The sequence below is a fragment of the Dermacentor albipictus genome, chromosome 6 (assembly GCF_038994185.2).
Source record: "Dermacentor albipictus isolate Rhodes 1998 colony chromosome 6, USDA_Dalb.pri_finalv2, whole genome shotgun sequence".
NCBI lineage: Eukaryota > Metazoa > Arthropoda > Arachnida > Ixodida > Ixodidae > Dermacentor > Dermacentor albipictus.
The window spans coordinates 94,064,629-94,083,459 of NC_091826.1; the positions used below are offsets into that span (position 1 = coordinate 94,064,629).

The 18,831-nt window shown below is 46.7% G+C and overlaps 1 protein-coding gene across 2 annotated transcripts in view; it reads right to left on the minus strand.

Moving 5' to 3' along the window:
- Positions 1 to 17,762, minus strand: part of LOC135907495 (KH domain-containing, RNA-binding, signal transduction-associated protein 2-like) — a 346,553-nt gene extending 328,791 nt beyond the window's left edge. The window contains exon 1 of one of the 2 annotated variants that reach the window (XM_070541060.1): positions 17,221 to 17,762. In XM_070541060.1, coding sequence (XP_070397161.1) covers positions 17,221 to 17,335 — 115 coding nt within the window. In that variant the 5' untranslated portion in view covers positions 17,336 to 17,762. The remainder of the gene's footprint in view (positions 1 to 17,220) is intronic. The other variant, XM_065439195.2, reaches the window with a different exon arrangement.
- Between the last annotated feature and the right edge of the window lie 1,069 nt (positions 17,763 to 18,831).

Consider the following 18,831-nt stretch of genomic DNA (forward strand, 5'->3'; position numbering starts at 1 on the left):
AAATGAATTCGTGTTCAGCGCGGTTGTGTTCAATTTGGTGTAATAGAGATTTATCTTGTTTCGGCAGTCATCCTTTTTTGTAGCTTCCATTTTTTCTCTCGATGGATTCCTCTATACCGCGGCACTAAAGAGCTCGTTAGGGTACTGTCCCCTGAGGACAACGTCGTCCCTTGTGTTTCAAGAAAATTCGCAGTTTCGATAGAGTGATGTCGTTGTGGAGGCCGGGCTTTATGCGATGTGGGTGGTTATGCTGGAGGACCAGAGCCGGCTAAAGGAAAGCCGTTTCTCTCTCGCGAATCTTGGTCCACCTCGTGGGATTTTCAAGCAACTTGCTTCGCTTACCAGATTCGTGAAATCGAGTTTCAGAGTTACGTTCGTCCGACGACATCAAACGGGCCTGGTTCACCCTGCTCGAATTTCAGTGTTTCTAAAACGTGTAGAGTGACTTCATGCGCATACGATACGGGGGGACCGACTTATGGCTCTTGCAGAGAGCAGCCTTGCATGCACAGTCGATGCCAAACACAACCAAGGTATCATATTTCGTAATCTCGAAAAGCTCAGTTGCGCGGGGTAAACTCGAGAACCATAGCAGCGTTTCTTACACACTGAAACAATGTTTCACATGCAGACAACTCAACAAAATAATAAATATTAAATACTTAGTCGTTTAATTGTCTTATTTCTTTTATTCCACTCACCATGGCCAGAAATAAAGGCGATCAAGTTGATTTAATTTTCACTGATGTAGGGCGGTGTTCACTTTCTGGGGTAGTAGAATTAAAGATTAGAACATGCCAGGTGTGAAAATCACGTTCAGTGGAAGACGTCCATTTTAACTGTTACTTCTTATATTACTAGCGCAGCCTGCATTCGTTTTGCTAAAATAAGACAAAATTTTTTACTGTCGTCGCTGAACACTGTAGTTGTTACGATTGGAATTGGTCAAGAGTGACAAAACAATTCGACCCTCATCAACTACCACGTTAAGATTCTTGACGCCTCTCTGAGACTTACTTTCATGCGTGGCATTTGACGCTCTTTGTGCAGCGGTTGCATCAATCGCTATTGTATTTGTTAGCCTGGCTGTCATTTATTTCAGCGTTTATCATTTTCCCAACTGTAAACATTATTATAATTATCAACTGTTGTCAGTTTGACACAAGGTGTAAAATGAAAATTACGCATCAGCAGCTTCACTGCACAGACCACACGCTCCCATCGATTCTTTATGCACCTCCACCTCAACTACGACCGTTGAAAAAAATAACGAGGCGTTATCTTTCGACAGTTATTCACCGTGATTTGTCGGCGCGCCCAATTGGATCTTTCTTCAATGGGACGTTCAAATTGAATACGAAATGTCACAAGACGTGCTCTGCTAAAACAAACTCTTTCCTCACTAGAACAGTCAATTCAGCGGTACTGCTTCTGGTACATCAACAAAGAAAAAAAAAGAAAACTGAGTTTGATTATCAAATGACTGACGTCCATCGAGAGCTGTATAGCGCAAGCTTATTCCCTTGCAAACGGTGCTGATGTTTAGCGCAAGCGTGCTCGGTCCCCAGAACGGCAACCATACAGTGCGCGACGTTCGTTCGAGAAAAAACCACGTTCCCGAGAAAACCTATTCGTGAAGCAAATAGACAGATAAAATCCGTTACGACGTCACCATAACAAGCAGAAATGCCGGAAATAAAATCACAATGGATGTACGTTAATAAACAGAGAGACGCGCAGGCCAGAAGATGGCAACGACACGCACTTGATGAAGCGAATAAAAAGAAAAACTTTAAAAAAAAATGAGAAACCACTTCTTTTCCGCATCGACTGCGATGACTGCCGAGAAACGGAAGTGGAGAGAGAGGGCAAAAAACAAAGAGTCGACGGTTCCTTCGACGCAGTTCTACACGTCTTGGAGCTGACATTCAATTTTCGAACGCCCCCTCCCCTCCCCCCCCCCTCTCCCACCCTCTTATAAGCTATTCGAGTTGTCGATGAAAAAGGGAAATAAGTACGTCGATTTGGATCAGAACGCGAAGTAATTTTTACTTATTTTCTTAAATGTTTTCTTTCGCCCATAGCGATCGCAGTTCCCGGTCCACAAATGAAAACGTGCGATTACACACACGAGAGTTGTTACATAATGTAAAATAGAAGTGAGGCGAGCAGACAGGACACAAGAGTAGAGAAGTGGACAACACGAACGCCGTTCGTGTTGTCCATTTCTCTACTCTTGTATCCTGTCTGCACGCCTCACTTCTATTTCGCATTATGAATCCTTACCAACTAGCTCAGTTTTCTGTCGTTCTAAGAGTTGTTATAACCCCACAAAGTAAGCGATATCCTCGTAAAGCAAACGCTAGTGATAAGAAGGCGTTGCTACCACCGATCTCTTTCAGGATTCCGTGGCTAGAAATATTTGGTGAAGGAGCAAAGCAAAAATATTCGGGTATACGTGAAGGGACGGACACGCCATCCATGTCCCTGCATATACATGTTCATCCGGCACCCTTAATCAATATGAGTGAGAAAGCGTTTTCCTCTTGTCGTGCTACGCATATCATTTCCCAAGTTCACAAGCACGTCGACTCGTTCTACCCACGGGGAAGGCAGAAACCATTGTTAGAACGTCGGTTACAGCCGGTGCCGTCCGACGAACGCAGAAAACTGGGCCTCCGCGTATCGAAACGCATGGCAGCTCATGGCTCTGAAAGTTAATGAGGCAGCACCGCTGTGAGACGTATTTAACTTGCTGTCATCTATACAGTAATTGCAACAGTGCTAGTCTAGCCCATTAAGAAAGAACAAAAAAGGAACGGCAACAAAAAAACGCAGAATTAATGGTTTTCTGATTGAGTTGTACATACGGACGAGACCTGATGCCTGCAGCAGTGGCTGAGTGTCTATTGCATTACGCTAGTGAGAAAGACGTCGCAGGTTTGGTTACCGGCCTCCGCGGCCGCATTCCATCAACCAGATAGAGAACGCAGGAAAGAAGGAAGGGTGAAAAAAAAAAGGAAATTAGCGCTCGTGGAGAAATTGTTGCATGCGCTTCAAAAAGCCGCATTCGGTTAAAATTTATTCTAGTCCTTTCCCTACGCCGTGCCCAATGTGTCCTCACATTGGCTTAGGGAGATTACACGGACCCTAAAGGAAAATAATAGGTCCAGCTAAAGTGATAGATTAGGGCTCGAGAACGTCTACGGTGTCAATATTATCACGAACAGAGCTTTTGTAATGAAGAAATTGAGGTAAATGCAGGGCACGATTAGAGACTTGCCCGGGAGATTCAAATACTGGCCCGATAACGAAGGCATCCCTGATTAAAATTCTGCCACTAGTACTCAACCACTCGTAATAAAAAGATAATTCCATTCCAGTGTAAGACGAAAGAATATTGTGCTTGTCCGATTCTAGTTAATTTTCAGAAAAAAGAACTCACTGACGTTGCCCTTGACAACGACGCGGGTGGTCGCAAGGCTTCATTTTCACCACCCTGCGCCGACCTTGCTTTCGGGTTTCAGTAGTTTCGTTATCGTGTAGTGCTGCGCTTGCTGTGCTGGCTTACGAAACTAACACAAACTGCAAGTAGCAAAGAATGCCACGTGCATGCGATTGTCCTGGAATCCAACGCTCTGTCTTAGCTCAGTTGCTCTATGGCCGCACCGTTTGCGTTTGACTCACCAACGGAGCACCCGCAGCAAAGAACAGTGAATCGGGGGGGGGGGGGGGGGCGCAATTTGAATTGCGCTAAAGGTATGCGCCTCCTTTCGAAGAGATTTTCTCGTAAAATAAGGTTTTTCTTGGCACAAAATAGCGCTGGTAGGTTTCCGGAATGGTATTTTAACATACCACGTCGACCCTTAGCGTTCCTTTAAAGCCCCGCAGTCAATTGGCAATTGTCAAACCCAAGAAAATTCGTGGATCCTACTCATATGTGTGAAGGCGATAAGCAAAGCTTTCTTTGATGCTTACTGAATTGTCTTCACTACAAGAACGTTTTAATTATTCCCTTCTTTTTACCTAAGTGATTCTCGCCCAGTACAATCTCTCATCTCGTTTTGTTCATTTCTTTCTCAACACTCGGCTGCTTCCGTAGCGGACCTGATGGCTTCCATGTAGCCGACTTTGATTTTCTGCCGCCGATTTCATCCCGTGCTTTTGGTTCTCTTTGTCAGTTCGGGCACCTGCCTAGTTGCAGAACCACATTCTGAGCTACTGGTCAGTAACTCTCACATATCCAGTGCCACATGAGCAGTTTCACACGCATACCGAATGGACCAAGTTGTTTAACGTTGGCTATTCGGGCACATAAACCAGTGGCACATACGCAGTGGGGCAAGTTGTTGAATACAACCGCAAAATGAGGGGAAGTTGCAAAGAAAGGTCCGCCTTAAAACGACGTTCATTAATAGATGTTTGCCTATAGTGACAATATAAGAACGAACCCAATGGTATTCTTTTAAATGAATTCGTACTCGATCAGAACCAGCTGTGGTTGCTGAGTGGCTGTGGTGTTAGGCTGCTGAGCACGAGGTCGCGGGATCGAATCCCGGCCACGCCGCATTTCGAGGGCAGCGAAATGCGAAAACACCCGTGTACTTAGATTTAGGTGCAGGTTAAAAAACCCCAGGTGGTCGAAATTTCTGGAGTCCTCCACTATGGCGTGCCTCATAATCAGAAAGTGGTTTTGGCACGTAAAACCCCACAATTTTTTTTTACTCGATCAGAGAACTAATGTTGACAGTTGCTGAGTATTCCTTTACTGGCCGTTATGTATTGGATGCAAGCACTTACTCGAAGACAAGATAATGCTCAGGTGGTGGCTTTAGGGTAGCTGTCTGACATACCTCACGTTCATTTCGACGGCCTTTGTTACGAGGGATTCTGACACCCGAGGTGCTCATCCCTCAAATGTGCACTGAGAACTGAACTAGCGCATGAATCGGGAAATATTTTATCATTCTTTAATTAAACTTCAAGTCGTTCTAAATCTGCCTGCAAATTTATCGCCCTCTATTTATTGAGAAAATTATTTTCATTTTTCACCCTGTCTGCATCCGGAACGCAATTCGTGCAGGCGTGTCCAATACCCATGGCTCATTTTCATAGGTCGGAGACGACCGTCTTAACGGCGAAAACGATTCAAAGCGGCACTCGCCGTCACAGACGCGGATATACCGGGTGTTTCAGCGAACATTTTCGAAACAATTTTTCAAACATTTCTTGTGGCAGATAGAGCAATTGTAGTGCATAGGCTTGTCTACTTGAAGAGGCGGACATCACTTTTAGAGAAAAGCGATATGCATAACCGACTAAGTAACAAAGATTCATTACGTTCATTACCTTAAGGCACATATTGCAATTTACAAATTCTAGTCGGGGACTTCGCAAGGTGGATCCACTCGAAAAGAGTTGTGTGAATGACACCAGTTTCCAGATATTAATTCCAGAACTTCGCGGAGAAATGCATTATCGTTCCAGTTAGTTTTCTGCTTCAATGCATAAAACGCCATTTTGTTGAGAAAGTAAGTGAAACAACAGTGCGCTTTTACCTCTAGCATGACGGTGCATATCTCGTAAATGGTGTCTTCCACACAATTATCTTCAAGTGGATATGCCTTGCGGCCTCACCCACTAGAATTTGCAAATCGATATACGTGTCATCAGATAATTAGTTAAAAGTTTAATTAGTGAACTTGTTAATTAAGTGATTTTCCATTTAAATTTCTTGTGCAAGTAGTATGCGCCTCTTCGAGTGGACTAGCGCATGGACTAGAACTGTGCTGTCTACCACGGGCAATTTTTTAAACAAACTTGAAAGTGTTCGCTGTAGCACCCGGTTTACGTGCCGTTTGCAGGCCGATTGGATTGAAATGGCTGCCACCGTAAGTGAGTGTGACAATTTAAGGACACATTCGTCCGCGGCGCTGGCGACTTCTATCAGTCGCATTTTTGCACGGATACAATATCAGTCCTACCAGTTAACGCCTTTGCTCCATGGTCGCACAGGACGTGCTACGTGTCGCGTCAGTAGCGTCGAATGTTTTTAAGTGCCTCATTACGAGCCGAACTCATTGACGAAGTAACAAACGCATAAGGACTCGAACCGAATTAATGAAAGCCAACGGCGCTTCCCTACTTAATACGAGTCCAAAACATTTGAGGACCAAGTTCCTCTTTCTGCTGCTTAACGAGAAACCGCATATTTCACCCTTAATATGCGGTCACCAGACAGTGGTGCTATCGCTTGCCAACTCTATATTTTCCGATGAACGATTCCAAGTATTCTTACCTTAAGCTCATCGTATCCGATTGGAACGTAATTAAACTGGGCACCTTCTTAGTCTACAGCTAGTGCACCAATTCCACTGGCATTGCATATGTCGTACCTGTGTTAGTGCAAACCTGTTATTAGATTAAACAAGAACCACATTCCATTTTTACTCTTTTGTTCTTAAAGGGAATATTGTGAATCCTGCCTCCTTTTCGTGACCATGGCTGCTGGCTGCCGTTGGCTGCTGCTGCCCTGCTGGAAGGGCACATTAAAAAATGAATTCCGCGCCCGATGCTGAAATCGAGCCTTAGCTCGCGCGCTGCAGTGACCCGATGCTCCAACCATTACGCCACAATCACAAGTGCACTCTTTTACGCACTAATTAAAGTGCACTAATTCTCGTCGCGTGTGTCACACTGCGTGTCATGGGCACGAGAGGCGCACATGGCCGCGCGCCTGAGCAAACGCGCATAGGCTGTGTGTAAGGTGCGCGTTGTGGTATGGACGACGGGCTTCGGCATGGCCTTGCACTGATTAGTGCAACGACTCAGACACTAGCATACGTTTCAGCACTCTCTGTGCATCTGCACAAAACTTCCCTTTCGGTAAGTTGCAACACCGTGCGTTGGATCGGCTTCGATTTCTATGTCTGTAACTTTGAGTCAACCCCCGCCCCCCCCCCCCCTCCACCTGACCAACCCCGCAGCTTGAACCCAAGTGTCCGTAGCATGTAATAAGTCAGTAAATATGTAAATAAATAAATAAACGAATAAATACACTCGCAATCCCAGCCTTGCGAAAGGGGACATCTAGCGAGCTGTTGGAAACCACCGCTGCAACAGCTCAGGGGAGTAGGCAATGCTTGATTGACGGTTCTGATGTATGTTTTAAGCTTGTTCTTTTTTGAAACATGTACTGTTTTGTATATTGTATGGCTGTTCGCTTCACTTTGCTCAGCGCTTGTAGCCTCTGCCTCACAGGGTATGAGCAGTTGCGTTTTTTGCTTGCTTACGCAGGTATGGGCAATTGCTGATGATCATAGATGCCAGTTTTGAGGTTGTTCTTTGTGGAAACGTGCGTTGTATGCGCAATTCCAGTAAATGCATTCACTGTTCACGCTACTTTGCTGGTGTTTGTAGCCTCTGCATTAGGAGGGGGATGAGTTATTGCGTTTTTGCTTCTTAAGGGGGATATGAGCCATTGCTGCTGGTGATAATTTTTGTTCATTTATCGGCACAAAAGATGCCGACCACCGAGAGGTTGACAGCTTCGCTGTAAAGCTATTGGCCACAGATGGGATGCGAACCCACGTCTTTGCATTACGCGGGCGATGCTCTTACCAAGTGCGCTACCACGGCGCCGTTTTTCCCTCCATCTTGCGGGATATTTATGTTTATGTAATAGATCTAACCTGGGAGTGTCAGCCAGCGCCATCACTCACAAGCCTCGGAGACGGATGTGGAACATCCTTTCCTGCCGCAGGCGCCACGTGTACGTGAACTGCTTGGGAGAAGGCAACTAACTGGTCATCAAGGTAGCACGTGTGGGCTAGTTCTGTTAGATAAGCATAAATGCCCCAGAAAGTTGATGGGAAAACGGTGGCGCGGTAGCTCAATTAGAAAGAGCATCGCACGCGCACTGCGATGACGTGGATTTGTATCCCATCTGTTCTTTCATCGACTTTAATGTCAATCAATTTACAATTGCTGTAATGCGATGAATAAGTAAAAGTGTTTTCCCTATGCTGCCCATGATGTCTGTTCGTTGGCATTTTATATAGAAAAGCTAGTGACGTCACTCCCCACATCGCAAGCTGCCGGCGCCGCTGCAGCTTGCGCTGCGGTAATCTGTACCGGGAAACGTATGGGGGAGCGCTATACGTGCTTCGCATTGTTATCACGAGTGTCTTATCATCACTTATGTGGTTTGGATGCTCGTTTTTGGGTAATTCTTTATTGAAACGGATGATGTGATGCACGTCGTATGCGCGATGCTAAAATTCATTGCGGTTGCTTAGTGGCTTTGGTGTTACGCTGCTAAGCACTAGGTCGCGGGGTCAAAGCTCGGCCACGGCGGCTGCATTTCCATGGGGGGCGAAATGTAAAAACACCCGTGCACTAAAACGTCAGTGAGTGCACTTAAACATAGACCTGAGTAATCCTAAAACATATATATATATATATATATATATATACTGTTCAACCAGCCCGTCACGCTATCACTGCATGTGCTCACTCTCAAACGCACGAAGCTGGCCTCCACCACGCTCCCTCAAGATCAGGTTGCCAACACATTTCCTGCGGACGCAAGAGAGCGCCCGCAAGCGGATGCCCTTGAATACAATCGAGCCATAATGCTGCCTTCAACACCGAAGACAGGTGCGGCGGCTTGACGTGGTGTGTAAATCTTTTTCCCGTCCAGGCGTCATCGCCCATACGCTGCACTGATGCCGGCTCACAAGTCAACTTGGTTTGCCTACCACTGTCATTCGAAGAATTCATAAACGTCTTTCACAAACTCCGTACAATTTTCCTCATGCGGTAGCTGCCCCGGGAGCCACTGTGGCTTTGGCAGGCCTGCCCTTGTACTTTCACGAAGCATTGAAACAAGTAATTATAAATACTGCAGGAAAAATGTCGAAAAGCACTACACAGGTTACCCGCCGTGGTAGCCCAGTGGCTATGACGTAGCACCGCCAATTTTGACGTCACGGGTTCAAACTCGGCAGCGGCCACCGCATTCAAATGGGAGCAAAATGCAAATTGCTCGTGTACTTAGATTTAGGTGCACCCTGAGGAAGCCCGTGGCGGTCAGAATTATTCCGGAGTCCCCCACTACGGCGTACTCCACGTAATCAGGTCGTGGTTCCGGCACGTAAAAGCAAAGAATTTAATTTTTAACCACACAGGTTCACTAACTGCGTCTTGGGCTCCTAGAGTTTTCTACACTCAACACTATAGCTCACACAGTTTTCATTAGTGCCGTCATCCCCATAGCAGGTAATATGCACAAGGTGAAAGGTTGTATTACGTCCACCGAGAAATACTCCATAACTTAGTGTTTGCACGCCTGTCACGAAGCATAAATATCAGCGTGGTAAAAGCCCGCCCCAGCGTGACATGTACAGTGAAGTCTCAATACGTAAGTAAATTAAGTGCAGGGCGCAGTTACGCCACGGCTGCTCTCAATTTTAATTACTGCCCACTGTTACCCTGACAATGCTGACTCACGTTTTAATTTAGTTTTGCCTCATTTGTTTTCTTCAGAATGTTTTGTTTGATTTTCTTGCTTTATTCCCATGCCCTCAGATCACCAGTTCAAGAACCATGAGCAAATTAATGAGAGCGCATTGTAGTCTGTAGTGCCCCCTAATTTACTTAAGGATCCCAGATATGTCCCGCGTACTGATTAGCGCTTCACTTTTACTTATTTTGTTTACCGTTCACATCAGCCTATCAAGATTACTAAGCACTTTTCTGGCACCGTCACAGAGGACATCTTCGGAAGGGGTGCTTGTCCGTTTCCGATCTTGCGGTTTCCTTTATTTAGGGGCGCCGATCTTTCCTGTTCGCAATCGATTCGAAGCAAGCTTTCTTTCACCGTGCGGGCGGCGTCGATGCCGGCTTGCGCTGACGCACCCGCAACAAATTATGGGGTGCGGTTTTCGCGTCGGGCGGCTTCCCGACTGGGCTCGCGACCCTCGACTCTGCCGAAGTGTGCGATCAGAGGGCGGCTTTAATTACGAGGTGTCGCTCGTCGCGCGAGACGCCGACTCCGCCTTCTATAGGCGGCCCCTTCACCGCGATTCAAAGCGTGAATAACGAAGACAAAGCACAGTCGGGAATAATTAATGGTGCCATAAACGGAATTTGGGAATGCTTCTAAACTCGGAATCGGAACGCGTGGAGCGATGGAAAACATCAGGCTTCAAAGAATTCAACACACAAGTTCCGGAAGTGCATGGGAATGAAAGGCTAAATCAAAGAGCCCATAAACGAAAATTGATCGAACATCTAAACTCCAGGAGGGGGGGGGGGGGGCGAGGAGAGGTGTTCTGTAAGTTTCCACCTAACGGACATGTTCATTTGATTTGCTGCTGATGTTCTGATTGGCTGAGCTGAGGCACGGGTCAGTAGGAGACCGGCACTCCCAGCTAGTCAGCGCTGCAACAGCAACCGAAATGAACATGTCCCCTCCACCCCCCCTGCCTACGACAGGCACAGAGAGACCATATCGTGGGCACCAACAGTACCATTTTTATATAATGCTAACCAATTCCTTAAAATATTACTGCTGAAATTTAAGAGAGATAGAAAGAAGGAGAAGGAAAGGCAGGGATGCCAACCAGACGCAGGTCTGATTTGCTTCCCTACGCGTAGGGAAATGGTTAAAGGCAGACAAGAAAGAAGGGAAAACACCGAACAGTCACGCGATAGACGTATCCCTGTTACCTTGGACAGCTTGCGTTTCTTCCCTGATCACCTAAATCGAAATATCACAGGTTTTTGTTTTGTATTCCGCCCCTATCGAAACGAGTCTGCCGAGACTACGACTCATACAGGTTACTTTCTTTGCTGGGTAGTAAAATGATCTGGGCGCTAAACTCCCTCGGTTGGGAGCAACCTACTCCCTATTTGCCTGGGCAAAGCTGCGACGATTCCCGCACATTTTAAAGAGGACGTTTCTCTCGATTCGATACAGCACGGCAGTGTGGAATCCGGGTGGGGCTGTTAACGGCTACGCTCCTGCTCTCAGCCGGCCTACATAAGACCGGCATAACCGCTTCCCCCTCAATCGGTTGCGTCACGCGGATGGTTCGTCTTTGAGTCAAGACTCCTGTCTTTGACAGCGGAACTAGCGTACTGAGCGCAAAGTTTGTTGACGAATACTTCGGGCCACAACCGCTTTACACGCTTCAAACAAAAACGGATTGCTTTTGAAGATGATTACATTTGATATAAATCTATGGCGTACTCACCAAATTTAAAGTAAGTAGTGAACGCATATTTTCTTAATTGCTTCCCTGCTTACTCCATTCGTTCGCGAAAATTGTGTCCTTCAATGCGGATTAGCCAGCTGTGCCAACGCCAGTTTCGAAGCTAGTATATATTAAAGAAAATAGAAAACATTACTGAGACTTCATGCTTGAGGAGCTTCTGTAGTCCACCTGTCTCAGGGAATGTCAGTCAATGAACGGTCTTTATACTGCGTAATGTGCGTCACTGATTGCAAATGACAAACGAACAGAGCGATCAACCTGCACTGATGCAGTCAGCAGCAGGTACACCAAAATGTCACGACTACAGCGTCACTCCACCGAACCACCATCAAAGCTTCGTATGCGGTGAATCGTCATTTCTTGCTTTTTTATTGAAATGAAAATAAAAGAATGAGATGGTCACCGTATAATGGTGACGGCTAGTCTTTTTCGCAAAGCGAATCATCCTGTCAGTGCCTGGGTTAAAGAGAAAGAAAACAATTCCCGTGCCAGTGTTAACGTATTCTTGAGAACAATAACACCTATATGTATAGTACAAGCCTGACCGTTAGCGCAGCTGGAATTTTGCAGTCTGGGAGGCGGGTGCCGAAAACTTAGCAGAATATCGCCAGGGTCAGGACAGCGTTTCCAACATCGACATATATATGTGTGTGTGTGTGTGTGTGTGTGTGTGTGTGTGTGTGTGTGTGTGTGTGTGTGTGTGTGCGCGCGCGCGCGCGTGTGTGTGTGTGTGTGTGTGTGTGTGTGTGTGTGTGTGTGTGTGTGTGTGTGTGTGTGCGCGTGTGTCTGTGTGTGCGTGTGTGTGCCCGTGTGTGGATATAAAGCCTCAGTTGGAAACGCCTCCCTTACCCTTAACCTTACTCCACAATCCCGGCTGAGGCAGAACTGACTCGCCATATGATGCCTGCGCCGCACTGCAGAACCACAAACCTTCATTTGTCATTACGAGAAAAACACGCCACAAAATTTACCTAATTCTCATATTCGCATTTAGCTCATGTTTATGCACGACCGTTTAGTTAAGCTGACCTGAAAACGTCAATAGAAGCTTCTGTGGCTACCTATTGCGCGGTTAACCCCAGGTTGTCAGTTCTGGGAAAACGGGGTAAAGGATAGGGTAGCAAACCCCACCCCCTCCCTGCCTGTCGATGTTTCATTGAGCCTCACTATCACATTTCCAATAATTGCCTCTGTTACACGCGCATCACCTGCCAATGGAGCGTTTATTTTGCGTGTTAGTACTACCATCTCTGTTATGCTCAGCCATCGGGCTTTAGCTGTAACCACTCAAATGACTTCTTTACGGGCCTCTTTTCTATACATTATTTGCCAGAGAACTCCGTATTCGGTCAGATTCTCAAAGTTGCGAGCGGCTTTGCTGCCTCTGAGGTAGCCACGTATAAAAAAGAGCAGCTCCTCAAGGACATCACGTGCCTGTGCGCTAAAACCTAAGAGCTGCATCGAAACAGCGTGTTATAGTGGTCACACGCGCCCCCATGATGTAAGAGGCATCATTCAGGCTGACCGCGCTGCCAGAGCTGCGCACAACACTTCGGCCGAATTGGCCCAGATACCGCCGGCCAGACAATTGCGTTCACGATGGCTCGGCGTTCGTAGCGATGTTCTCACTGGTGTGACGCAAGCCATCATGGACGGACTCCCGTATAAAATGGATGCGTCTTGTGACTTTCATATGCCGCGAGGCTTCAGTAGACTATAGATAGAGCGTCGCATCTGGCTTAACATGGCTCACTCGAACTGCCTCAAGTGCAAGACTGCGTTGACAAACTCGCCAATGTGCTCCATCTGTGTAACGGGGCTCCCGATAAATTGCAACATGCTGTATTGCGACGGCTGTGGTTACTTGTCAGACTTTATGAAGGACATAGTGCAGTTGCATCAACTGCGCGTTGCATGCTACGAAAGCGCCAGGAAACTTTTATAACGTTAACAGGCCTTAGAAAATGACTGTGTAATATATTTCGAGTGCATGTGCGTGCCTGTTTGTGTATGTGCCCTGTGTTTGTTTATGTAATCACTGTTTCAGCAATACCTTAGTTTCAGTACCCTGAATAGCATGCCAGGCGATAAGCCATGCAAGCATCCCCAGCTTCTTGTTGAAGTCAGCTTCGTATTATTACGATAACCGTCGAGTGTGTCTCCCTAACATTCCCCTCCAAGAAGAGTGCGGACGCATACCACGAGGCTTGAGTCCAGGTAGATAAGAAAGGTACAAAAAAAGTGTGCTTACACGTTAGGAAGAATGGCCTAGGCGTAAGAGCAAACCAGTTAGGTGAGCTTGTCAAGTAGATAAACTTGTAGGTCTCTGTCAGACATTTCCCCGTGGAAAGTTCTAAGAACAAGCGTACTAACTTATGCGCGCCTTTTTTTTTCTTTTTTTCTCGTGTGCGTTATGTTTCTGAACTACGTCCTTTTGGCATATCAATGTTGACTTGCTTCTTGCGGATTCTTGTCGTGGTGAACAAACTGTGCAAGGAATCAGCATTTCTCTCCTGGTTCTCTTTGCGTCGAGGAAAGAATGCAGTACCTGGAAACGGCACAGTCGCTGAGCTCTCAAAATGCATGATCGACTTCATAAACATCTGCAAGGTAGTATTCTTTCTTTATAAGCGAGGGCTACCAACGCATTACGGATATGTAGACTTGTAATATAGACCTTTACGAACGCGTCAGCTCGATGTGCACAGTTAAATTATTTCACGGAAACGACATTTTCAGGCTCAATTCTTAGAGAACGGGCTTTTTGAATCCGCACAGTTGAGGGCAAGAAGGACGAGACAGCCCGCACACACCAGCAAAGAAACCTTCGGAGTAGTCACAGATGGTTGTGAAGCCTCGGTTCTCCTATGAAGCGCAGTAGCGATTTAGTGGCCTTGTGCGTACAAGTGTGCCTTCGTCAAGCTCCAGGATTTGTTATTATTATGATTATTATTTTGGGACGATATGTCGTATGGCATGCAGAAGACGTCCTTGACCTTGACATCCACAAGAATCGCATGATGTGCTATTGGCCATGCTTGTTACGAACAAATAAACGTTCGTAAATGCGACACTTGAATGATATTTATATAACAAAGGAGTGGAATGTTCTAACTACAGTCAAAACTCTGAATTATGAAATGTTAGGATGGGCCTAAAATGTTTCCAAAGTTCATGAAGTTCACTAGCGGTCAAACGCTCATAATTAATGATCAACAATTACCACCGTTTTTACATTGACCAATTTATACTGTTGGCCGATTCTTTCGGGCAACAGAATATTTCGCATGTTTGAGCGAGAAGTGATAACCACTGCGAGAAATCCTTCGTTGGCTTACAGCCTGAAAGTACCATTTTGTTGTAACTGTTTGTGGCACCTAAACGATATTGCAATAAGGAGTGCGTGCGTTTCGGCGGTTAGCTTTTAATCTGTATTGTCTGAAGGAGACGCTATGTGGACACTTGTCTGAAAGCGCACAAGAAAGATTTTAAGACCTTCCGCGACCTCTGTTGGAAACAACGCAGTAAAACCTGACTGGCCCGAAGAATTGCGTCTGGACGGGAGCACCAGAGGACCTGAAGCGGTTGATGCCATTTAGCCGTACTGATATCAATAAAGACAGCCAGAATGTTACGCGAATGCTTTCCGTTGTTAAAAACAAAATCCGGCGTGACAGCGCTTGTTTTTCGACGCCGCATCGCTAGGCTCTCTCTCCATCACAACTTCTTCTTACAGCTCGCTGAATCACCCGTATTACGTCATGTCACCTTCTTCACGCATTTGACAGCACACCGGTCATCAACTGCAAGTGGCTCGTCGTGGCACACGAACAGTCGCATCCTAAGCTTCATTATTCTTTTTTCGTCGGGGCAGCTAAATGCTGGAACGACCTTCCCCGCAGTGTCGCCACCATCACGTGCCGTCCCGAATTTTCGGAAACTGTTTCGCCTTGTAGTTCACCGCAGTCACCTGCTTTAATCTATGTACATCCAGGCAATCTTTTATATAATATCGCAAGAGCGTCGACCGCACCGGGCGCCAGCTTGTAGGGGCGAGGATCGGCGAGGACCAGAAATAGCCATGCGGCGCCCGCGCATTACTGTGCCTGATCACGCCGATCCTCGCCTCTACAAGCCGGCGCATGGTGCGGTCGACGCTCGGCGGGATCAGCGACGGTAATGCGCGGGCGCACAAGGCGACCTCTCATTGGAAAGTGTTCTGACGCGTCGTTGGCTCCAGGAGTGTCCCTCGCCGCTAAAAGGCCGCTGACACGACATGCGGTCGACGCTCGCGCGTTATTAATGACATATTGCAGAGGTGCACACGTAAACACCCATTATGTAATACCCCAAACGGAGTCTCTAAGGTAATAAACTGAAGGGGAGGGATGCCAGTAGAGTACAATATAGTCTAAATAGCAGCTCCTCAATATTACGACACTCCGCCCAAATATAAGGGTGCTCTAGTTGCACATGGCCGTTTAAAGCAAGCTTTATTGGACAATTGTCTGTACCTAATGTTTAAAGTAGAATACCAGGGTTGATTGGAGAGCTGCTGCTTGCACCTATGATCGTGTTATAGATGACGACCGCAGCTTAACGTATGCTTCATGTTTGCCGCCATTCTGCGAACATTTTTTGCTAACCAAGGCTATACTTTGTACGTATGCACAAATGCCCAAAAATGTGGACCGAAAAGCAGCCACCACTGTAGTTGAAGTGGATGAGCAACGCTCGCGTCGCCCAAAGGTTGTAAGTCCTTTTCGCCCTGGAGGCAAATTGCCTCTTCTTTCTGTTGATTTGGCATGAGTATCGCAATGACAGAGTCTTGAGCTTCCAGTCTCCGGATGCTTGGATTTTTTCCAAGTTATTTTGACTTGTCACTAAAGCGCTGCCAAGCGCACACATCATTCCAGTTTTCGCACTGCTTTGCATTTTGTCGTCGCATGTCTACAAGAGGCCAGCAAATTTTTGCCTTCGAGAGGAACTTGGTATAAAAATCATTCGTCCTCAATTTATGCGAAGTACGAACGCCAGACTTGATGTCATCACGCCCAGTTCTATTTGACAGAGCAGCCTTGAGAACTCTCAGCAATTCGGCAATATCCAGCATATCATCATGGATTCGAATGTGTTCATTTTTTATTCCACCTCCACAGAAGCATATATCTTTATGGTCAAGGTATATGATAAACAACACATGGCCACTGATGTTCCGCCTTCGAAGTATCGAAAAATGAAACTTTCAGTAGATTCTTTAGGTCGCTTCATGACAAAATGAAACATCTGTACCTGACTCGATCATTTAAAAAAACGAAAATCGCGAAGGCTCCAGAAAATAATGATAGACACTGCGCGAAACAGGAAACCCTGAACCTGAAGCCAATACGTTCGAAAGGCGAATTGTCATTGCATTTCCCTTGCTGGCCCATTGTTAAAATAAAAAAAAAAATCTACCTCCATGTCGTGGCTCGATACGTTACCATACTTCACATAGTTATTAAGTACATTCACATTGGGCAAGAAGTCTCTTGATAGCGCGTTTGAGGCTACATCCATATGAACCTGCTGGAAGATAAATGCCGGCGTCGGCCGCCCAATTGTACACTTTTAACATTGCCGTGGCAACATTACTCCTGCAAAACCACATGTAATTGTTTCTGTTGTCTTCCTAGTATTTTATGGACATTCCACCGTGGGGTCGTGTACTGTCTGTAGGCTCTTGGCTCGGTTCTCGCGGTGAAAAATATTGTTATTTCTTTTTCTGAGCGCCTGTGCGACTGGCGAACAATGTAGTGCGCGGAACATCGTCATCTCAAGAGGTAGATAACTTCCAAGGGTTACGATGCTCGAGGAAAGAGGGGCCGTCAACAACATCTTATCGCACATTTCTTTTCGGCTTCTCTTTCCCGTCAAGGCGGCTTCGTGAAACTGCGCTTACCTCGGTCTACGAGCCTAGCGGCGTGTCCAGACAGCTTCTCTCGTTCACCCATTAGCTCGGCGAGGTATGTCCTGCTATCCATTGTCTGCTGCATTTTTCCAAAACCCGCTGCCATGACGGGTGGTCGCCAAGGGAGATCACCAACACACTTTCAATATTCAACAGGCGAGGAACCACTGGAGTTCAGCGGACGCTCCTGCAAACACGGTCACTCCCACACTGATCCCGCCGCGTAATCCTTCCGCAGAAACCGGCGAATTACAAGGCGCACGAGAAGTAAGCGCGCAGGGAAGGAAGTGCGCGATGCACAAATCGTCACGCACTCCAGGAGACGTGTTTTGTGGACGAGTGCGAGATAAGATACGAAATCCGCTCAGCGAGCGACGTGGTTGTCAAAAGACGCCGCCGCGTCCGAGGAACGAACGTAACAGCTCCGTCGGGCAGCCAGCCGCTGCTTGCCGACAGCGGGGATCGGGCGCCCACACAGAGGAATAGCAGACGACGCTCTGTGGACGCGCCGAGGCGAAAACGAGCAGACGATCCGCGCGAGAAACATCGGGCGGTGGCGTGGAGAGGCGGAAAGCGACCGCAGCGCCCGTCGGAGAGGGGAGCGGGAAATCGCGGAAGCTTATCGCCTTTGGCGCGGAGTTCCGAAATGACTGGCTCCGTGCGAGTTAGCACGCGTTTATCATTGCATATGCTCATTGCGCACTGTCCATCTATCGTGCATGCTGAAGCAGTGAAAAAGTGCTAAACGCATTAGATGCAATGGTCATTGGTTTTCGAATGGCCGACTTCCGAGTTCCAGTACTACCGGTCACCCCGCGGTTGAATGTTGCACGTCCACTACCAAGGTCGTGAATGGTGCAGGATAACACTCCCAAGGCCCTAACTAAAAATACTAAAAAAATGTAGACCTGGTGATCGCGGCCACGGTAGCCCAATGGCAGGCGTTGGATGCCTTTTTATTATTTCTTGAAGGCAAAAAAAAATAAAAGTTATAGATTTCGCGCACTACTTTCCCTGGAGGCATTGTCTTTTTGCTTCATTTGGCTGCAACTGAGAAAACATTTCTCAGGTGCGATAAGAACGACTACCAGCATTTTCGATGTAAGTACGCGTCCCTGCATTCTCAAAAACCTTTACAGTCTTTCGTTCGTATCTTGTCCCACAACTATAATCGTCATCTGTCTTGCCCGCATTTCTTTCCTTTCCTTCTTTCCTTTCCGCATTTCTTTCCTCTACTTGAAAGTCACGAACAGCTTGCGCGTTATCACGGTGACATAGCGTTCCCGAAAGGAAAGTAGCGAGCGCTGTTTTCAACTGAGGAAACACAAGCAAGGCACATGACGATTATTGCTGCGGGGCAAGCCCCAAAGAGGGTAAACTTTTTTAAGAGTATGCTCCAGCACTGAAAGCCCAAAATACTTGTCTGAGTTACGAGCATATTTGAAAGGGTTAGGCCATGACGTGGCAGAAAAAACTCTTTCGCTCAAGCAGATTTATATAAACGCTAACTAGCATCGCTAAGTTAGTGAATGCTCAACGGAACTGAAAATTCGTTGAGTTGCTTTCGATACAAGGCAGTGGGACCGACGAGGACACCGAACA